General features: G+C 40.9%; 1 protein-coding gene across 1 annotated transcript in view; it reads right to left on the bottom strand.

Annotated features, from left to right (window-relative positions):
* PREP (prolyl endopeptidase) overlaps positions 1 to 17431 on the bottom strand; it is a 103945-nt gene extending 86514 nt beyond the window's left edge. Inside the window, exons 1-6 of the mRNA XM_048079192.2 lie at positions 17215 to 17431; positions 16065 to 16139; positions 9121 to 9254; positions 7312 to 7442; positions 4323 to 4532; positions 3032 to 3153 (exon numbers count right to left, since the gene is read on the bottom strand). Coding sequence (XP_047935149.2) covers positions 3032 to 3153; positions 4323 to 4532; positions 7312 to 7442; positions 9121 to 9254; positions 16065 to 16139; positions 17215 to 17409 — 867 coding nt within the window. The 5' untranslated portion in view covers positions 17410 to 17431. The remainder of the gene's footprint in view (positions 1 to 3031; positions 3154 to 4322; positions 4533 to 7311; positions 7443 to 9120; positions 9255 to 16064; positions 16140 to 17214) is intronic.
* Positions 17432 to 23889: the final 6458 nt, after the last annotated feature.

Genomic DNA, 23889 nt, shown 5'->3' with positions numbered 1-23889 from the left:
GCTCAAAACCTGAGTACAAAACTTCAAGTTCTATCCCTGCTATAAAGAAAGGTTGAGTGAGTTGATACTTAAACCACCCACACCATAATCCAACTGTCTTCCCTGGAGCTTATGTAAAACAGAAGAAAATCCAACTGTCTCTGCCTATTTGGCCAGCAAGACCCTGTAATAAACAAATGTTTTTATTTTAATCTGACAGGAATGCAAGTAAGCAGACTTTCACAAAATGCTGAGCTGTGCAAAGCTGCATTCTAAAATCTCTGGCAGCATATGTAGTACCAGGTAATAACATTTACATTTAGGGTAGCACCAATAAGCTGTATCATTTGATTTTTACTAAAGCTACTTTAATTTTTCCCTATTATTTTGTGGTCTTCCACTTTCTCAAGGACACGCTTTAAAAAAATTGACCAGAAAACTTGTTTGAATGGTATGAAAAGGAGATTTTTTGACCTATTCCACAAAGATGAAACCACATTTTGCAATCACAGTGGTATACTTTAATTGCAGAATATTTGTTTTCTCCTGACCATTAAAAAACCATCTTTCATTAATATCAGGAAGACAGAGCCACATTTAACAGCTAGTGCTCACAGCACAACCCTAGAAAATCAGCTGTTTGATATAGTACCATCGCTTAGATAAGTAAGACAAGCTCATGGTTATTTACTGAGGCGGATCTCTGCTTTACCACACCTTAAAATAGCATTTCTTCTTAAATATCAGTATCTCCAGAAGATTACGCCTCCTACAGATTAAGAGAAGTTATAAGCAGCTACATTCATTTATTAAATAAGAATGCACAATAGTGATGCGTGTTCTCTATTCACCACCTTCCCCCTTTTCCCAATATTCAGGGGGATGTTTCAATCCCAGTGATTTCAGAACTAGCACCTGCAATAGATTCTATTACGCTCATATTCTACAGCAAGAACTACTACTACCAGTACACTCTTCCTATCACGTATATTAAATGCTCAAATGTCTGTGGGGTGTATATTCTCATTTATCTAAAATATTACTCAAGCATTTGGTATCATAGAAAAATAAACTTTTTATGTTTAAGCTTGCCTTAAGCTTTTTGCTCACAACAGAAGAGTCAGAAGATGCAGGATGGCTACTTCTCCACAGCCTGGCCTGGAAAACCTTTTGCTACCCACTACAAGCACTGTGCTATGAGTTCTCTTCCATGGTCCTCCTAATATTCAGTTCCGTATTTCTGATCTTGAAATGCTCCAACACTGTTTGTTCAACTCAGGTGAGAAAAGGCTCTGTTACTGCGCTGTTATCTCCAAGATGGTTTTGCTAAACAAGACCTCACCTGTAAGAAGAGTACCTCTACACCGAATACAGAAGATAGCATTAAATTACACGGAAATTATATCTGAGCCTGCAAACTTTCACTACCTTAATAAGCAGTATATGCTAATGAATCAAGACTGCAATACCACTCCCCCAAGGAAAAGGGATTTGCATCACAACAACATGTGTAGTTTTGCTCACGACACTGCAAAGCAATAATAATCACTTGATGCATCACTTGTGTGAATCAGTGGATACATCACTACAAGACATCTGTCACCAACAGAAAGAAACCCATTTATTTATGGAACTAGGGAAAAATAAGGATAATGATTTCCAAATTCCATCCTATTGCTAGTTTAACTCAACAAAACAGACTAACTTTAGAACAGTAAAAAAGTTTCAAAGCCCCATTTGCACATTTATACTGATATTCAGGTCAGATGGTAATGAACATGATGACAGACTTCATGAACAGATGACATTATGTAAAAAGGTTCTGTTTATCTGTAGGTTCTGTGAAAAAAATTGATTTGTATAGATAAAGTTCAATGTGATCACTTGGTGAAGAACCTGTCACATGCACATTCGCCATCTCATTTTGAATCTCAGAGCTCAAATTCTTTGAGAGAAGCTTTGTTTGCTGGCAGCCCACAGAAAAGATCCCCCCAACATTTTCACATGTTGATATATTGAATGGCGAGGATAAATTGATGATCAAATCTTTAAAAGGAGGTACTCTTAGGGAAAAGTAGTTCCTGGAACTGAGTACGTGCCTTCCATATTCTGTCAAAAGTGTTAGACCAAACGAGACCTTCCATAGAAGCAAAACCTACAGATTAAGCATGGTAGCCAGAAAAGTACAAAGAATTGCAACAGGATGTTATCCACTGGTAAAAACGTAAGTTCCCTGATTAACAGAATGATCTCTATGTTCCAACAGCACTTCAACAGTGCTTAAGTGACTGTGTAATTCTAATACAAACAATAAAACACACCAATGACAAAACTTACGGTCTTTTGAAGCATTCAAGTAAGGAAGAAAAGAGCATGGCTACCTACAACTATGGGTAACTGGGACTTTGAACAATGTAGATGTAGCTCAATAAAATAAACTTAAGGCGGCATTTTCAGCAGTCACTCTTTCCATCTCCAGTAACACTGTCCACAGCATATTTGTGCTGATAAAGTTTGTTGAAGGGGAAAATTAAAACTCTCCAGCAGTGCACATGGTATTAACAGAAAGTTTAATCTATATGTCTCTACTCTTCAAGCAGAAGAGACGTACTTGTTTTCAGGAAAGACACCAAGAAAACAAAAGCAAAATAAATATGTGGCAGGGAATATCCAGACATGGTGCTTATTGGAATAAGCTTTTTGTGCAAGAAATGAAGGCTGGGGCTTGACGCTGACACTGAGAAACAGAAAAGTGACAGATTTTCTATCAAATGATCCTTGTGTATCCTGGAATTTACATCAGACTGAATATCCTCAAAGAATTATTGAAAAAAAGTACATGATGGTGTCATTACAGACTTGAGGACTGATTTAAAGCAAACCAGTCTTACTTTCAGCAATTCTTAGTCAATAATTCTCAGTTCAATGCTCAGCTCTGCAACACTAATAAAAAGCTTTCTTTTAACAAACCGTTTTCCACTCTGCAGCTGCTACCAGCTGTTAGAACCTGAAAAGCCAGACTTAATGATAAGTTTCACAGTGTTTACCATACCTCAGCTCCACCCATCCATTTTGGTTCATCAGGGAATTCAGCACATAGGATATCTTCTGACTGGTTAGTTCCTAATACATGATAATGCAGCTTTTGGTGCAGATTAGTGGAGGTCTCAGTGCCTAGTGAAATGTAGATATTTAAACCAATTATTTGTCAAAGAAATCCAACAACACCCAAATAAAACCCTCAGGACCTTCAATAACCCTCTACATTTAAAAAAAAGGGAACCATTCAGCAGAAAGAACTAGGAACAAGTCAAGTCTACAAACCACTCCCCTTCAAACAAGCAATGTTATATACAATAAAATAAGACTGAACAGGTCTGCCACACGGTTTGAAGTTACCCTTTCCTTTTATTGCAGATACTTTCATCAAATGTCAGGATTCATCATTTCAAGCTTTACTTTCTAGAAATACTAAACAAGCAAAGAAAAACAACAGTCTCTGCCACCTCATTCAATGATGTGTTTGCTCCCAACTCACCTTGAGCAATTAAGGGGAGATCTACTACTAATCCTAGAAACTTTCTTATTTCCATCTGCTGAAAATAAAAAGCATTCTAAAGAGCTGCAGGAAGTACTATTTGTCTCTTCCTTTTAATATTGTTCTTGCAGCATTTTCCAATGCAACACTTCAGCTTCTGAACTACAAACATGCTTAAAAGTAAAGAAAACACATGGTGTGTACTTAACCTGCAAGTTTGGCAAAGTTATAGGCTGCAAATATAAATACAGACAAAATTTAGGTGCTCTCTCTAAGGTTTAATAAAGAACATAGCTCCAGAAGAAACTTTTCAGTAGTACTGCCTTACAGTAACAGCTGCTAAATTCCTTTCTTGTGCTACTCCTCAAGTTTTGCTAGCTTAAACTGGGCAGTGAAATGCAGACGAATTAACCTGATAGAATAAAAACCTTATGCCCCAGTTTGTTCTTCACCTAGTCAACTTCACCTATGTCCATAAAAATGCATAAGGGGCAGTAAACTAAGTAAACTAAATAAACTGTCACGAGACATCATATTCCAGCCAACAACACCCTGTATGAAAGCAAAGAAAAATCAGTGCAGAGAAAAAGAAAAGGACCAGCAAACTTTCAAAAGAAAGACAGGGCCTGGCAGACAAGAGTGTCCTTATGAAAGGAAGGGACACTAATTAAATATAGGTTTTGGTCATACAAGACAATCTGATATCTAATTGTATGAAGTAGTATAGCTAACTATTTGTTGCACGAGTTTACTGAAAAGGTCCTTTTGTTTCCTCATAGCATACAATTAGTGCAGCCATACTTACCATCACTCTTCCCATCTTGTTTTGGATAGCAGTTATAGAACATTCCTTTTCCATCATGGGTCCACGCCATGCAACTGAATTTAACTCTCTCCAGCGTATCTGGAAGTTCCTCAGGACCTTCCACCTTCATAAACTTGATAGTAACCCAGTCAGAACCACTGGAACTGAGGCCGTATGCGAAGTATTCGCCGTCTTCACTGAACGCGTAGCCTAGGAAAGTGGAACCAAACAAGATGCGGTAAGAACCAGTACAACGAATCAGTATTTTCAATACAGCGTTTATTTTGCCACACAGCTTTTTACTACTTACTACACGATAGTCAAATCCCAACAAAAGGAGAGAGAAACTGTGAAAGCAGGTAAAAGAACTGTGTTTACTCAACACTGAGAGGAGAGATGTATTTGCTAAAAGACAGAGGAAGTAGCTATGTATGTTATCATTTGGGATGTGCAGCACTTTTCCTGTCCCTGGGGACTTCTCATATAATTCATAGATCCATGTTTAGACACACACACACAGAAAATAGGTTCAGTAACATCACTTATGTCTGACATCTGATAGATAATTTGAGTAATAACTCTTCTGCTTCCCTGAGGTTGGGGTAAGGGGTGGAGACTGAAAATGCACATAGGCAGAATCTCATTTTGTGGTCTGTAAGACAGTAACAGCACCAAAGTCAACATGAATTGAAATGCAAACAATACAACCTGATATAAAGCAGCTACCACTTCAACATTGGAATAACTGAGAACTAAACACTGCAAAACCACGAAAACTGGAGTAACTGGAAAAATTCCCCACCAGCAAGCAAATGGGTTCATTGCTGCTATTCTCAGGTAAGATCTGAGATATATGTAGTTCTCTCTGAAGTGTGAAGAAAAAATGATTCTGAAAAAAATTCAGAAAAGTTTCCATCATAGTTGCCAAGGATCAAATTCACTTCTGCAAATCAACTCAAGTGAAGAGGCTGAATTATTGCAGACCTATCAACACCTGCAAGTTACAACCGGAAAAAACGAACAAACAGAAAATTGCAGAAATTTTACATTTGGGAGACACCACTGTAGCACCCTAACATGTTCTCCCCTCCAAGAACATAAGAATGGCTGTTCTGATTTATAACAAGATTCTGTCTAGCTGTCTTTAGAAGTAACTACAAGGAAGTGCCTGCAAGAGCAAGAAGGCAAGCACATATAATATTTCCCATAAGTGTTCTTCCAGGCTCTGCCCATTTTTAGCTTAAAAGACTTCTTTTCCATGAAGTAGGCTGTTAATTATCATCATCTCCTCCTTGAACTTCTCCAGCTTCCCTTTAAACTCACAGTAAGCTGTCTGCATCAACGACATCCAACGTTGCTGTCTAAATCTGCTACTTCCAGCATGAACAACCACCTTCTTGAGTCAGTCGGTCTTGACTCCCACTGCCTTCACTTCATATCCCCTCATTCTTGTAATAGAAAAAATGATGAATAATGACACCCTTTTCACCTTCTCCATGCTTCTTCGTGTTGTACAGGATTTTGTAGACTGCTACCATACCCTACTAAGTTCTCTCTTCCCCAAACTGATGGGTCTGGGCACATTCAGCTGTTCCTGATCATTGCTCCACACCTGTGATTGTTCCTATTGCCCTCCTCTGAACTAGATTTCAGAGCCCCTTTTGAGCTGAGGGGCCCAGAACTGTATTGAATATTCAAATGCTACTGTATAACCCCTGGGTTACTAATATTATGGCATTTTCTGTTCTGTTCTCCATTTCCTTCTTAATCACTTCTGACATTTTCTGTGGGTTTTTTTGGCCACTACGGAGAACTACGGTGACATTTTCATAGAACTATCTAGTGATTACAACATAAGAATTCTTCCGAAATAGTCATGGTCAGCACACAATCCCATCCATCCTTTCCAAATGACGTCAGGATTCTTTGTCCCCTGTGCATCACTTAGTTTATCTACGTGGACTTTTAATTGCTAATTTATTGCTCACTTACTATCACTAAGGTCTTCCTGCAGCTCTTCATTCTTCAGTCATTCTTCAGCCTTTACCTGGGCTAATTTTATATTAGCGAACTCTGCCAGCTCTCTGTTCACTCTTTCCTCTATATATATGAACATACCAAACAGTTTAAGTCCTAGCACGGTCCCTGACAGAACTCCACTGGAGATTTCCATTTTGAGAGCTGGTCAGTTATTCCTGTCCTTGTCTTTAAGTCAATTATTTATCAATGCCAGGGCTTTCACCTCTTGTTCTGTGGTTATTTCCCTCTAAAAAGCAGTCTCTTTCAAATATACGTCTCTTTCCAAATGCATTTAGAAATACGGCACAATTATACGTACATGAGCTGTAATATTCACATTTTAAGGCAGGACTTAAGAAAACCATATTGATTCTTTTCAACTGTATCATTCTTAAAGAAGCATCCCCTAATTCTGTCCTCTGCATAGTTTTTATTAATTGATCTTGTACCGAGTTCAACGACTTTGTAGAAGCAAGGCTCTTGAACTTAAAAAAGCCAATGGCAAGTGGGAAAATGGACAGATAACATGAGTTAATACCCTAGTGAACACAAGTCATTTCGTGATTCCCACACAAGTTAATGCTGTGCTCCTTCAAAGCATCTTACATCAACTTGCTGGCTTTAAAATGTTAAGAGAATTAGCTGATACAAATGCATCAGCTTTTCTTTCTTAGCTATGGACAGCATCAAAATCAGTTCATATTTCAGTGAAATACATTCCAGAATTGTGAGCAAAAAAAAAAAAAACTTTGTTCATTTTTGCAGTATTTTGTGAAAAAAATGTAGATTTAGAAGTGAGAAGTGTTCTTCTGAAAGGCTATACAAATCCACATATGGCTACTGTGACTGCTTTCATGCAAACACACTACTCTAGCCATACTTCTACACATGAAGAGCTGTAAACCATTTCCAACTTCTGCCGGAAAGATAAAATCCGGATTTGTTCAGCAGGAACTGCTGTTTCACCAACCTCGTAAAGCCACAGTGCCATCATCAGAAAGCTTATTTGGATCAAGAAAAACTTTGGCATCAGCATCCAAGGAGTCTTGTACATATAAAACACGCTGATTCTGTAGTCCAGTATTGTAAAAGTGAAAATACCTAAAAGAACAAAAGAGGGTAAAATCAGTATGAAGAACTCAGATCTTCAATTAGGCTAGCAAGACAAATTTGTGTAAGATTGTCAAGAAATAAAAGGCAGATAAAAATATATAGAAAAACAAGCTTTGCAGTAGAGCAAGAACCATGGCTTCCTTTTGGCAATCAGGGAGTCAATCATCCTCTGTAGGTGCCTTGCTCCACCCCTGGCACAGAGGAGGCCCAGACACTAATTTCTGTGAAGATCAGAGGAATCTCAGCTCAACAAGATGTAAAGATTATACAAAGGAGACTGTAGAATGCACACAGAATATCTTTTAGCAATAAAAACTGCATTTACTACAGTGCATTTCAAACAAAGCAAAACATTCTATAAATTTCAAGTAACTGTCTGCTAAAAAGCTCTGGCAGTCTTAGCGTTTCTGTTACAAGTGTTGGCAAAGGTTCCCACCTCCTATGATCTATGCTTTGTCATTCACTTATCTGCTTTCAAGCTGCACTGGGCGGTAGACAAATGTTCAAATGAAACAGAACTGAAATTGTTTCATCTGTATTTCCCAAGGTCCATAACACCGTGTGCATTTTGAAACAGCTGTAGGAACAGAGTTACATAGTTCTCTTCAGTGAGAGATACTGTTCATATTAGAAGACACTAGAGAAGACAAAAATTATTAACTGTATTTTATGTAATTCATAGGTACTACAGTTTCCTTCCTTCAAAGGACTTGTCCGAGTTCTACCACACAAACCTGCGACTTAAACCAAATAGCAGCTTCACCCAGGGGAGCAGGGAAAGCTACGGCGTAATGTTCAAGCCTGAACATAAGTTTACCCCTTCCCTAAGAATGTCTAGTACTTGGACACAGGCATGGGAACCTGGTAAACCCAGAATGGGGAACTACACTTGCAAAGGCCTAGCTAACAATCTGCACATTGAACATGTTCAAACACTAAACGTATGTTCAGTGAGCAAGAAAACAGAAATATTCAAAGCAACAAAAGAAAAATATGTCATCTTCCATTTGACCATGCATTTTCTAGTCAATTTTATCTCTGCAATGCTAAGCAATAAGCTGAGAAGCAAAGGTCAAACAATACGACCGTGACAGCAGAACACTCTTCCTTTTTGCAGATTCTACAGAACATCTCTTCAGACACTGTCCTTTAGCGACTGTTCTTCAGCAGAAAATTGGTGTATATTCAATTTAAGATTTTAGGAGCTGTTTTGAAAAAAGGAATTCCTAGTGCTTTTCACTGGTTGCGACTAAATAAAAGTCCGACCAGCTGCTCAAAGTAGGACCAACATGTTTTAGAAAATACTTAGAACAACATGCACCTGACAGACTTGTGCTTTTTCTAGGATGAAGTGCCTCTACCTGAGGGAGCTGGAAAGGAACTCCTCAGAGTTTTACTTTTACTTGTTCTACAATGTAGTTTTGATAAACTCATTATTCCTGTTACAAAAAGATGACAAAAGCACAGACGATAATATGACTGGGAACTAGAGACAATCAAGCATCTTATGCTCTGCATCATGCAACATATTAATACTGGCTTGAACACATTTTTCCTAGGTCCCAACAATAAAGGAATAAATGCAAATATGATTTCCAATTTATCTTGTAGTTGCTTTTGACTTGCTCCATATTCATCATCATCTACAAAGACATTCCTCACATACCTCTTTCCTTTCTTGAAGTGGCAACTGTACTTAGGATAATCGTAGAGTTCAGTCATTCGTTCTTTGAATAGTCCTCTGACGGGACACTGCTCAAGAAAGGGTACCGTGAGCTTGTTCTGAGCCTCCACAAATGCCTGTAAGAAAAAAATCCCCCCCAGAATACATGAGTTCAAGCAGAAATTTACTTTTCCCACAGGAAACACTTTTTTTGATGCAATGCATTGCCAACATCTTTCCCCCACATAGGGTGTGTAGAGTCACACCTGAACAGCCTCACATACTTGTCTGCATTATTAAAGGCTGCAATGTTCTAACTAGATTGATTTTATATCTTGAATAATCTATTGCACACATTAGGGTAAGCAGTGGTCAGGACAAAGACAAGCTAGATTCCTGCCACTCCCCTTTAAAAAGAAGGCACCAAAGCCTTTTTTTTTTTTTTAAAAAACTCTCCCCGTATTTATCTAAATGGTATAGATAAAGCTAAGTTACAGAAAACACCTAGGAAAAGTCACCTCTTACTTCATCACAAATATACAATACTCCAATACTGTAGAGCAGATCAATTAGAAAATTGGTAACGAATCCTTTTGCCCTTATCTATGACTATCATTTCAGGAACTGTGAAGTGCTGGAAAATGATACAAAATGTCATGTGCACCATCTGGTCATCCTATTAACAAAACAGTTAGGATTAGTCCCAGCCAGTATTTCTTGGAAGGGCCAAAGTACCGTCCTTTACAAGTACAGATGAGGCATTTTTTTCCCACCCCATCCACAGATCTGTTCTTAGTTACAAAAGACAAGAATATGTAACGTCCAAGAAGCTAACTTCAAGGGGTCTGTTTTCTTTAAAACACTACCTCAAAGATGCAAACATGTAACTACAGCGGCCAAACCCATTACCACTCCAGCTGCTTGTTAGAGGCTACCACTCCCATGACAGAGATGGAAATACTGGTGCTATGTAGGTGTTTCACCATCCCTACTTACAGCACAGTGCATTAACATAAAATTAATACCTAAGCATCTCAAGGTGACAGGGTGTGAACCACAGCTGTTAAGAAGCAGACACACAGGCTTTTCTGTTAAGATGGAGTAGAAAGGACAGGGCACAGCACACGAGCCCTAAGTCACAGCCAGGCTTTGCAATGATGGCATTTTGCAGCACCACGCAGAAGCCACCCTCTGTCACCGCAATGTAGCAAGGACTCCAGCCTGAAATCCCAGACCCCACCTCTTGCTTACGAGGGTTTCTTCCCTAGTTCCTTTGAATGAGGTCGTTGTTTCTACCTGTCCCGATTCTGTCACGCAGCAAGCAGATCAGTGCATGGTAATGCCTGAGCTGCATTTCACAGCAGGGTATGAACTACAGGAGCCGGTGGGCTACAAACCACTTTCTATAACCTGCATTTCACAACTCTTCAGAAATGCCACCTGCTCTACAGAGCACCCGACACACATTTACCAACTGCCGTCAATGTTTACCCATTTATCAGTTCTTCAGGTAAAAAAGCGGAAAGAAGAGAACATAAAATTATTTCAGTGGCATTTTACAGACATTTCACACAGTGAAAAGTGACTCCACGAAGGAAGGAGAATGCCAGACTCCCTCTCTCATTCACCTTGCTGCCACAGCAGTACATGGCCAACAGCTGCAATGCATGCCAAGCTTTGTTTTCAGAGACTTGTCAGGCTACAAGGTAAGGGAGAAAGTGCATTAATTATGGTCACTCTCCACTTGAGAGGTATTTGTTCATGTCCAACAAAGCATACAGAAAGCGATAAGCTTTAAACACAAGTGCAGAATTAGTAATGCTCTAAGAACACTTGGCAAAGTGCTGAAATACATTAGTTTAAGAACACGTGGGCTGGTTACATGCAAGTCACCGCTCAAGGATGACAAAAAAAAATAAAAATGACCAGCACAACACTGAAAAGGGAAAGGTACAGAGGGCTAACGGTTATGACTTCTGGACCTTTACTCGAGTTAGACTCCATGCATTGGTGAGGACAGAGTCAGGAAATTATCTCCTGAGAAAGAAGAAGGAAAGAGGAGTATACATTGCTAAGGAAAAGCTGATTTTTTACGTCTGATTTCCCTTTGAGGATGGCATTGGCATAGGCAGCTTTAGCATCCAGCACGGCAGCACAGCACATCCCAGTGGTACGTCAAAACATTGCTCTGCTCAGAACAGGTGCAGCCTCCACCTTGTACCACTCTAACACTGTTCCTCACCTCCATCAGACAACAAAATAACTTAACCAAATCTACCCAAGAATTACATGTATCCGAATCCGTTTTCTCTAAATGGAAGCACATGAATTTCAAAGAGCACAGACATGAAAATCCAGACAGCACATATCACACTACCTACTCTAAGTGCCGTGACACCCTCAGAGCAAACCTGTCTTTTTACAAAGATGTATAAAACTATCCATTAGACAGGCAAAAGCACTTTACACTTGTATTTAGTGGACAGAAATCAGCACACATCTTTGTTTCCTAGATCAATAACGTGACCAAAACGGCAGCATTGCCACGGGGGTATAATGGGACCGTGGGTTACTCACTTTTAACTATGGCCACCCTTTCACCACATTTGCTTTCATCACTGGTATTCAAGGAGGAGAGAAACTTTTCCTTGCAAGTGTTCATTGCACAAGAACATGCTTGCAAATCAACTGTTGCACTCAACTGAATTACTAGTAACCTTGCTTTTACAGCAGTTTCAGACATTTTTCCCCACTTCCACTTAGATTCATCTTTGCACCAAAGATGACCAGACTATAAATTGGAATATCATTGCTACCTAAAAAATGAGGTAGGAATTACAGGTTTTTGAAAGAGATCCTGTGCAACTTGGGATATGTTCTTACACATTTGATCACGAGGTTGCACTCATATTCAACAGTCACTATATATTTGAAGTACCAACTCAGTATCAACCGTGCTGAGTTAAACAGATGCCACCCACAGTATAGGACTAACAACAGCTGTCCATACACCTTCATGAACCTCCAGAGAAAAGATTTTACCTGTTGAAATCCACATCTGATAAACTATCATCAGCCTTGACCCAGCACTGAATTTACTACTAGAAGAACAGAATGAGGGTCAGTGTAAGGCGTATGCTTACGCACGCCTCAGAAAATAACATAACTTTGAAAGGACAATTTCTAAAGTGCGGCAGTAGGAGCAGAGCCAAACACTTCAGCTTTAAGTAGAACGTCTATCACTTCAGCACGTCAATTGTTATTTTTAAAAATTTTAAATTTTATCTGAACAACAAGTGACAATTTTTTTAACCATGCTTTGTTACAAAGCATCAGCTTTCCACATGCTACCATGCTATTCTCTCAACAAAATAATGGTATCTACCCAAGAAGAAAATTGCCAAAGGCACTCACAGTATACTTTACAAGGAGAGTTCTTAGGATAGAAATTGTATTTAAAACATTACCAGTCTTTATCATTAATCTGTAAAGAATTTACAGTTTAATAGTTACCTCCAAAGTCTCCATATGTATCTTTTCAGTGCACTTCTGAATACAAGAGGGCACATACATTGTATCAAACATTACAAAACTAGGACAAGAGGGAAGGGCCTCAAGCTGCGCCAGTGGAGGTTCATGTTGGAAATTAGGAGACATTTCTTCTTAGAATGAGTGGTTATGCATTGGAACAGGTTGTCCAGGGAGGTGGTGGAGTCACTGTCCCTGGGGGTGTTTAAGGAAAGGTTGGATGTGGTGCTTAGGGACATGGTTTAGTGGGTGACATTGGTGGTAGGGGCATGGTTGGACCAGATCATCTTGGAGGTCTTTTCTGACCTTAATGATTCTATGAAAATAAAACTACGCAGATTTCTGGTGGCTTGCCCCTTAGCATTTACTTTTAGCATCACCTCAGGATTTATTAAAGCAAAATTCAAAATGCAATTGCATAACTATCAAAAAAGTAAATAAAGGTCTGTTCTCTTACAACTACAAATCCATTGAGTTTCAGTTCTAGTCTCAGTCCAAACACACACCTGTTCATAATACCACAGGTCAACTGTCTGCTACACGATCCCTGCTTTTTCATCCCTTGTCCACACCTCATGTCTGAAACAAGCTACACGTTCCTGTCTACACAGCTGTTTCAGGGAGGTACGATGCTGTATATGACTGACCTACAGCAGCAAAAGACTTTCCTACACTAAAATAGAGCTTATATCCCACGAAGTGTAAAACAAGCCAAGAAGCTGGAAAGTCCAACCAAGCCAAACCCAAGACACTAGCAAATTGTGGTTTTGCAGTTGTGGCCTATGTCATCACCAGAAGTGTTTTACCAGAGTAGCAGAACACTGCAACTGAGCCAGGGAAGTTTCCTCAGTTTGTCTTAAAGGTCAATGAACAGTAGAGCAGGAACCCACCATCTGCCCTCTTTTCTCCAAAGTAAGATAGGAATTTCCTCCTCGGATTGGTGCTTCCGTTTCTATTTACTATAACTGTGCATAACTACATGCACCACGCACACACAATAAAAATAGTACTACAGTAAGCACACAGATCATGGACATGGAAGTGTGCATTTCTTGAACAACAGCTTCTCAAGAGACTGAGGATGTGACTTGATTACTGGCTTCATCAGCTCTAGAACTGCTCACCTGATGAGAAACAGTCCTGGTTACGTACCTGCAGATTTCAAAAATGTCTTGTATAGATGTCTTTTTACAGATTTTCAATAATTTCTTTTAAGTGATGTTTCACTGACACCTGTCAACACAGAAAAAAAGCGAGCCTACCCTTTTATTTTCTATGACCACACCAATGCCTGACATGACTATTTCTGCAATGTCTAGAGTTCAAAAGTAGAATTCTAAACATATTTGTCCAGCTATTCAACAGCACACACTAAACACTATTTTTGTGTGAGGAAATATTCCTAACCACATAACTGAAGTTCACCCTTCACTTTTAGCATAAACCAGAATTTTCCCTGTTATACATACACAAATCAAGCGTGTTGTAAACAGGAGCTGAATAGGAGCTTTTTCACTGCAGATAAGCATGAATGCCACAGGAATTCTTCTAGTTCTGTGTTTAATATGTAGCAAATTAAAAGGTAGCCTATTGGAGGGGGTGGACACCAGACATTTGACTTCTCCCCAAAACAGATGGAAGCGTCAGATACTAAGGAGCACAAAAAGAAAGAGCGGGACTTGGAAGAGGAGTAGGGAAGGACACAGGTCTCAAGATCAGTGACCTGAAGTCTTGAAAAGTCTACAGAGTATGCTCCGAATTCTCTCTGAAGCCCGCTCCTATACCAGTGTCTGGTTATTATTTGATCTGGTGGGTACAGAACGGCTACTCTTCACGAGTCCTGTAGAATAATCTCAAGAACATGGAGATAAAACTACTGAGAAGGGCTAGCAAGAAAGAGTGGTTGTCAGCAACCTCTGCTGCACAGCACGAGAAAGCAAGCGATAAAGCAGATGAAAGGCTTAGCACTTCAAGACTTTTTTCTGACCTCTTCTGTGAAAGAAGTAGGAAAGCAAAATTCCCTGTTGCTCACTAACTCCTGGAACATAGGAAAAAGATGACCTACCCGAATACAAACAGGAACTCTCTCCACTGTTTGCATCATGCTATTGCAGCACTGCAAAATTCTGCCAAGGCGTATGTTTTCTGGAATACAGGCAAGTAAGATTTAACAGCATTTTCATTCCACCAAAATGACACCTTGTGTCTGGGCAGCTCCATTTTTTACAAAGATGTTGCAATTCCCCATTCCTTATTTTGTCTGCTATAAGCTACAGCCTCTGGAGGAGATTCACCCTCCTTTAACTTTTCTTCCCCAATCTGTTCACAATATGTGGGAAAAGCATTGAACATGGGGACTCAAGAAGTCATGTACTGTCTTTTTCTCAATCCTACCCTCTCTTCCGCAGGATTCTGAAACCACCTGAATGGGTATTTATATGGTTGCTATAAGAGAAAGACAGAACCGTAACTCCCAACAAATACATCCCCCTGAATTTCACATAAAACTATCCTATGTGTACCATTTCTTAAGGATACCAGAATCAAAAGATGAAAATACTCCAAACTTACTACCAATCTAATTTCCCTTGTTAATGTCCACAGCTGAGTTTTTCACTAAAATCCTAGTTTTTCACAAAAATACAAAACCTTTTTAATGCAGGTGAATATTTATAAATCCTGACAGCCTCCTATTTCTTACTTCTAAATCTGTGTACATTTTATTTTACTCTTAACTGTTACAGTAAATTATATTCAGCCATCCTCTAGCTCATCAAAATGTTATCATGTAAGCGTATATACGAGAAAACCTGGAAGGAATCTCGTGAATGGAAAGATACTTTGCAAGATTTTTTTTTTAAACAAAGAACCTGCCCTCTATCTTCTTTCTCACACAGACAAGCACAGCATATAGAACCCAGAGCTGCAGCTCTGGAACTACAGCTGTCACAAAGTTATCAGCCATTCTAAGGGGGAAATCACACACTTGTCACTGTACCAAGAAGGAAAGGCAAAGGAAAAGTTTTCTTTCTACCCTTTCTTACCTGTTTCAGTATGGCAATTTTAAACATACTTACAACGGAGGTATAGTGCTCTAAAAGCAGAGCATTTCTCTTCAATATGCCAATATAACCTTGAACATTTGAATTGCCTAAGAAAAATGGGTGCAAGTCAAGTAGGGCCTGTTTTCCAAACTGTGTCACTGACCTAAGTTACACCAAGTGTCTCAGTCTTTCCCCCACCATAACACAAAGGTGCAAAATAACAGCACTACTCTGTTGGCACCTTTAAGTATCAGGTGTACTACATTACACCTACATTCACAATGGGAAGTTTTAAAAAACTACGGAATACCCATGTACATAGCCTGTAAGAAAGATCTAAGTTGAAATGGACATTCCTGAACAAACAAAGGTTACCTTTGTCTGCTCGCTGTCGGGATCTTCAAGCCAGCAGTATGGGTCGCTGATTTTATGTCCATGGTAATCCAACACCTGAATTTATAAGAGACAATGCTTTATAAAAAGAGATATGCATACAAACAAACTCGACTAATCAGAGGAACAAGCTGCATCAAAATGAAGTGTATTTGGAAATTCACACAAGTACATAGGGCTAAGAAGCAAAAGATGAGAAAAGCAGCACCTTGCTGTCAGGTGAGTTGCTAATTTTATCATTTTTGGTGGAAGAAATGAGGTAGCAGATTTATCCTCAGAAAAAATACAGGGCACCAGAGAAATGTAGAACACAAACATCAATTCCTTCCACAAGCTAGATGAGAAGAATGACTTAAAAAACAAACAAACAAACACAACCCCTCTTCCAAATCCAGATGCTCAAGTGCAATCACAAAACCTGATTATGGGATCCACCTAAAATGTAATTTCTGGTTATGTCTCTGGTTTTTAGGTGATTAACTGCCTCCTCCTGCTAATGTTCCTTGCAAATATTCGAGCAAAGTGCGCACATCCACATGGAAGTAAAACCACGTTTTACCATACAGGTTGAGTCTTTTATCCGCTTGCTTTCTCCAGTGTACAAAAAATAAAACAAAACAAGATACCTGCCGTTAGGAGTTGCACAGTTCTGCCTTTCGCTCAACTACTACAGGAAACACTGAAGCTTTTCCACTGCTGGCTCATCTCGGCAAACATTTTGGTTTAAAAGTGAGGTTAGCTCTGTAAATAATTCCTGGACCGGTGCCTGAGGCACGGCGCTTTGTGGAAGCAGACGAAAACTGGCACAATTTTAGCCAAGACGACACGGTAACCCCGGTGCGCACCAAGTCATGGCCGCGACACGCGGAGAGAGGTCTACTTCACCTCCGAAAACAGATCCCTGGCTCTGCCGCAGCCCCGCTCCCCCCGGGGGAGGCCTGGCTTTCCCGGGGACACCCAGGCGGTTCGGGAAGCGCTGGGCTCGGCCCCGCCGGCCCGACACGAGCGGCAGGAGGCTGAGCGCCGGCCGGGAGCCCCCCGGCTCTGCCCCTGCCCTCGGCCAAGCGGCCGCCACCCGCGCCCGGGGCGGCTCCCCGCGGCCCAGCGAGGCGCCGGGAGGCCGCGTACTCACGGCGGTCTCGTCGCGGTACACCTCGGGGTACTGGAAGGCCTGCATGGCGACGGGCGGCGGGCGGCGGCGGGGAGAGGAGGACGACGAGGAGGAGGAACCGAGGCGCGGAGGCGGCCGCAGGGCTGAGGCGGAGGCCGGGGCGGCAGCGGCCGGCAGCAGGCGTGCGGCGCGGCCCAGGCGGAGCGCGGCCGCCATAGGACCCGCCCCGCGCCGCCGCCATGGGGCCGGGGCCCGCCCCCGCCGGGGGAGGCCGGCGGCGGGCACGGGAGCTCGGCGCCCCCTGCTGGGAGCCGCCGCCCCTGGCGCAGCCTCTGCCCCTCTGCGGGGGCTCTTCCCGCTTCGGCACCCCGCCGATGGCTTTCGGCTTCCTCAGAGTGAACGCTTTGGTTAAAAAATGAAATAAAATTGCGTTTTGATGCTTGGGTTTTGGATGTTTTTTTCCTCAGCTCGCGCGCCTTGATGCTGTCTGTGGGGAGAGGCTCAGGCTCTGCTCTCTCACACTGCCTGGAAGCTGCCGGAGATGAGGTTTCACTCAAAAAGCAAAGTCCTAGCTGGCCACCGAGTCCCTGTGAGACCCATGGCTCCAGCACACCAGCCTGGCCAGCTGGTGTTTGTCCCAGTCCCTCTGGTGTCCCAGCTCTGGTCCTGCACAGAGGCAGGCTCTGACCTGCACGGCTGGCCTGGGTGGAAGCTCACCCAGTGAAGGTGTTTTGGATGGATGACTTTGGGGCTCCTCAGCCAGGTGTTTATTTTACAATAGGGCTTCTCGTATTGTACAGCTTATAAACCCTTTTCCTTTGAAGTAAGCAACCCACTGGACTCTCATGTCATAAAAATAGTGGAAACATGCAGCAGACGGGCTCTTGGTTACTTGTCCAGCAGCATGGCTAAGCTGCTTTCCTTCCAAACTGCTGTTGCTTCGAAGTTTCCTCTCATAGCCCTCACAAAATCACTCTGTTACTGTGGGGAGGGTTTAACTGAACTTCCCCAAGGTAAACTCGTGTGTACATGTGGTATGTGATGTGAAGTTGGAGACAATTATGTTTACACGTAGTGGTGTCTACAGGCTAGAGCAGCCCAAGGAGTGTTCACAGTCCCCAGTAAAGACACAGTTTGGAATGACAATGACATAAAATATCCCAGAAATTGAATCAAACATTGATAGTTACTGGCTCAGAAATGTGTCTTGATTGGTTTCTCTTAATGAAAAGAGTTGCCATCTCTAATTGGGCATACTTTGGGGGAGGATTGTGTACATTCGATGAAATAAGGCAACGCAATAATGATCACTGTCACTAATTGACATAACTATGTTCCTCAGCTTCATTTACATCCTAAACAACACCTGTATGGCTTCTTGTATCTCATCCCTTCTCTTTTGGTCATTTTTCCTTTTTACCTTGTTGCTCTATTAATCTTCTTCTTGTGTAAGGCTGTAGCATAGCTGCCAACTACACCTTTTGTTCTACCACTCATGACATGCAGCCAGCAAGGTGGTTAATGGCAATGCCTTGATGATCCCAATGCTGCCAAAATTTGCTAGTTTTCTGAGTGACTTGCTCAGATAAATACTGAAAGGAAAAGGCTGAGCTTCCCAGGCAGAATATATATGCACATGAATTGCTATCGTATAGAGAATTAGCTCAATACTTCTATAAAGCTTGCCTGTGTGCTACACAAATATCCTGTATGTGTATTGTGTATCAGAATCACAGGACAGTTTAGGTTGGAAGGGACCTCCAGAGGCTATCTGGCCTTGCTCAAGCAGGGACACCCAGAACTGCTTGACCAGGACCATGTCCAGATGTTTTTGAAGATCTCCAAGGAGGGAGACTTCACAACCTCTCTGGGCAACCTGTGCCTGTGCTTGATCACCCACACAGTAAAGAAGTGCTGGTGTTCACATGGAATCTCTTGTGTTTCAGTTCATTCGCTTTGCCTCTGGTCCTGGCACTGGGCACAACTGAAAGGAGCTTGGTTCTGTCCTCTTTGCAGCCTCCTTTCAGGCATTTGTATACATTGATACACATTGATGAGATCTCCCTGAACTTTCTCTTCTCCAAGCTGGACAGTCCCAGCTCTCTCAGGCTTTCCCCATAGGAAAGGTATTCCAGTCCTTTGATCATGTTTGTGGCCCTCTTGGACTCTCTCTGGTATGTCCAGGTCTCTCTTGCACTGGGGGCCCAGAACTGGGCACAGTGATCCAGATGCAGCCTCACCAATGCTGAGTAGAGCAGAAGGACCACGCCTATTGACCTGCTGGTGATAATTTGCCTAACGCAGCCAAGGATACCATTAGCTTTCCTAGCAGCAAGGGCACACCGCTGGCTCTTGTTCAGCTTGGTGTCCACCAAGAGCTGCCGAGCTGCTTTCCAGCTGGCTGGTCCCCAGCATGTCCTGGTGCCCAGGGTTGTTCCTCTCCACATGCAGCACTTCTCCTTGCTGAACTCCATGAGGTTCCTGTCAGCCCATTTCTCCAGCCTGCCAGGGTCCCTCTGGGTGGTTGCATAGCCTCTGGTGAGTCAGCCATTCCCCTCAGTTTCGTGTCACCCACAAATTTACTGAGGGTGTACTCTACCCCATCATCCAGATCATTAATAAAGATGTTAAAGAGGGCTTGAACCAGTACTGACCCCTGGTTGTTACTGGCCTCCAGCTAGACTTTGCACCACTGACCACTGCCCTCCAGGCCCAGCTGTTCAGCCAAGAGAGTTTTGTGTAGGCTCAAAATTTTTGAGTAGCTGAGAATTTTGAGTTGTCTCAACTGAAAATTCACTTCGTACCTAGCAAAGGCCTAGCATCTGATTCATATTTTCCGATTTCAGTTTTCTTGCAGAAAATGTCTTCTTTTTCAGCCTTAAAATGTTGTCCAGAATGAATGTATTTCACAGGAAATGTCCGGGATTTCTGGATGTTTAGCAGCTTGGTCAGACTTGCAGGTAGCTCTGACTGAGCAGCCATACATCCAAGCAGCCCAGACATTCCCACAACGTATCTGTAGATCAGCATCATGCAGTAATAGTAGCCCAGCAGACACGTACTGAAGTTTTGGACAAATGTACCTTAGGCACATGAAGAAATCTGACCTGCCAGGAGAGGGCAGGCTGACTGCATGACACCGTACAGCTGACCCAGAGGAGTGCCCATATTTTTCAGACTTGAGCAACCCTCTCAAACCAGTGCACAGTAATTACTGCATGGGCTGGCGAGCATCCAGTAATCACAGTAATTATCCATTATAATACCTTCCAATTCATCCTGGATACAGAGAAGGCGGGAATGTACAAAGAAACCCAAGTACATGGTTGTCCGAGATAAGATCGTTGGGCCTGTATTTTACAAGCAGTAATTTTCTTTCAAAGGTGAGCACCAGGGACAGGCAGAGAGTGAATTTTTTCTTTAATGTAGATTTCTCTTTTGTTTCTTGGGGTGTGGGGGGTGGGGGAAGAGATTGCATGTGAACAATAGCTGAAGGAGAAAATCTACACTGTCTGAACTTTTCTTATCAGAAAAGCAGTTATTACAGGTTACACAGTGTCTAAGACACTGTCCCAGACATGTTTTTCTCACCAGTGAGCTTGTACTCCCTGTACAAATGAAAGGGAGTGCAGTGTGCACTCTGTTAACAGAGGTACTTATTACAAAAGATGTAGCAATCTTCTCCCTTTTTCCGTATGTTTGTTTAACACAAAGTTAAAAGGGATTAATGTTGGGATTGTATCATAACTCCAAAGTATAGTTTAATTGTTTAGTGTTGCAGCAGCAGGTAAAAATTTTAGTAAAATTTTACCTTTTCTTGGGCCTAAAAAAACCAAGCAGAATTCAGATATGATATTTGCTGAGTTTTGAGGATACGCTGCTGAGTAAGCAAAAATTCTCTTCCTGTTCTTTAAAAAAAAAAAAAGTTTGAAAATCTCTCAGTAGTCTTTATCATCTTATCACACTCCCATGTTAGCATGAATTTGATCATTTGAGAAACACATTCTCGTCTCTGCTGATATTAATGACACTTCTGCTGATCATCCAGTCATTAGTAAATTTCTTTCACCTTAGTCAGCAGATCCACAATGACTCACTGCAAGTTGTGTATTGACTCAGTAGGAAGTGACCTCATTATCCTTGTCAGGAAAGATCTTTTTTTTAAAAAAAAAAAAAAGGCAAATTTTCTTTTCACCTTTCCTTTTCATTCTTTTCCCCAACCTCACTCTACCACTATGACTTGACAATGACTTGAAATTTTTTTGCTATAGCAAAAAGCCAGGCTTGTATCTTTGCTCTCGTTTTCTTAGTTTTTAAGATGTCATTTACTTAATTGTAAGGCACCAGTTCTGCTGTTCATACATTTATCAACAGGTGTCAGCAGAACCTCAGTCTTTCATTAAGAGGAAGGTGCTGAGGTGTACAAATAATTCAAGTTTCAGAGGAATGTGATTCTAAAAGCGTCGGCCCTGCTGGTTTTCTATTTTGAAAGCACTGATTCAAGGGACTAAGTCCTGTTGATTTCCAGTGAATCATTGATTTCTAAATATTGTTCCCCTACTGTACACTTTAAATATGAAAATTCAGTATCATTTACGGTTAATTGAAGGTTTCCTTATTTTTTGAGCTCATTTATAAAGTACCTTACGTAACACAGAATATGTTTTTACTATCTAAGTTACAGAAACTACTACATGATGTAGGACTGGTCAACATTTGAAAGTGCAGTCAAGCAAAGCACTATTTCATTGTCGTTTACTGCTCTGCACACTAAGGGACAGGATGGATGCATTAAAGTCAGTGGCATGCTACAGAATCGTACTCTACTTTACCCTGGTGTTCTGGGCTGGTATGCTTACGCTCTGGTGCTATGAAGTCAGTTAAGTAATGTAGGGATATTCACATGGGGAGTTAGTGTGGAATAGCAATTACAGAGAAGCTATTTCAAAGTGTCTCGGGCAAATCTATCACGATTATAGTGTGATAAATCATATCTAAACTGGCGTATGAGTATCAACATAAATATCATCTTAGAATAACTACCTTCAATTAAAATATATTTTCTTAAACTGCAGGAATCTTTTCAGACAGGTAAGAGTTAGTGTTTTAGGCTTACCTTTTCCTTCCACAGTGACCTTCCTTGTGAAGTGAAGAATGAACAAAATTCTAATCCTAAAAGAGGTCAATGACCAAATTTTTCTTAATTGGCCCTTTGTTTTTATTCCCCAATTGTTATCTGATAACAATTGGCCATTAAAAGAAGGATTTACCAAACATCAGAGACAACATAGGAAAATCTACTCTTGTATCCCTGAGTAGATACTGAATATTCGACTTTTACTGAATTTGGTGTCTCTGGGTCTTTTTATAGTCATCAGGGAGTCCTCCAGAGTTTGTAAGGTTAGGTAACTATCTACTTATCCACCAGATCATGGTGTATTCCTGACACTTAGATTGTATATACTTCCTTCAGCATTTCTGGAAGTGCATCCTAATCTTTTACAATTCAGCTGGGACTCCAAGGTTCATGTGTTTTGCTGTTCTTCTGAAGAAGGCTTTTTCAGAAAAGTTAGAAGGGTTTGACCTTTTGTTGCTACACACCATTTAACAGACGAGAAAGACTGTGACATAAAGCTCCACACAGTCAACAGAAGTTTTTCTACCTACTTTTTTCACCCCACAGATTTCACCGATCAACCTTTCCTCCCTCCCTCCCTCCCTCCCTTCCTCCCACCAAACACAATTCTGCAAAATGAACTCTACCTTTATAAGCATCATTTTCTGTCTAATGAAATTATATTCATTCTTTTGTGTGGGAAGATAGCAAATCCATATTAATAAAAGGTACTTTTTTTTTTTTTGTCTTTCTGTCTTTTATTTTTGGTGTTTTATGCTGTAAAAAAAATTATAAGCTAATTCCTGTTTTCAGGTCTTAAAGCCAACTCAGATAACTTCCATATTGTTAAGAAAGACAGTATAAATAATTGTTACATGGCAGTATCTGAAAAAAATAGAGAGAGAGATATAAATATGAATTGGAAGGAGGCTTTTTATTCCTTCCAGTTCTGAAAATATGAGAAAGTATCATTTTCTTGCTCTGGATGAAACGTTCTCCCCACTGAAGTCTAAAGGAAGTTTTGTCATTAATTTCAAGAGGGTAGGAATGTCACCCCTAATCTTGGCAGCAAGCAAAACAGAAGGCAGCTTCCTGTTAACAGCTTATGACTTGTTGACAGAATTTGAAATACACTAAACATAGGAAAGCTGATATATTTTTCTTGGAAGAAAAAAGAGTTTTAGCTCCTTCTAAAAGACTCACATTTAGAAATATCTTCTTCTGAACTCATCATCTATCCATGCTTAATACATTTTGAATACATGTGTTCAAATACCTTAGAAAAAGAGCTTTCCGTTGTGCCTCAGAAAACATTTGGTTTGGGTTATAATGCTATAGAAACTATAGATCCCTGAAGAAAAAATAAAATTTAGAGCACCAGAAATGTGATTCCAAACAAGACTTGAACATGCCTTTGAGAAGAACCTCTCAATATGTGGGAAAAAGAAGGAAATAAGACTGTCTGCAATTTAGTGACCACTGAACTGGAAATGCAAACGACATTGGACAACGTACTAGGTTATCACTTACTGTAGTGCTCTGGCCACCCCATATAACAATTGATTTAAAATACTGTAACT

Source organism: Anser cygnoides, chromosome 3 (assembly GCF_040182565.1).
Source record: "Anser cygnoides isolate HZ-2024a breed goose chromosome 3, Taihu_goose_T2T_genome, whole genome shotgun sequence".
Classification (NCBI taxonomy): Eukaryota; Metazoa; Chordata; class Aves; order Anseriformes; family Anatidae; genus Anser; species Anser cygnoides.
The sequence above is the reverse complement of the archived record's forward strand: the minus strand, read 5'-3'. Positions and strand labels throughout refer to the sequence as shown.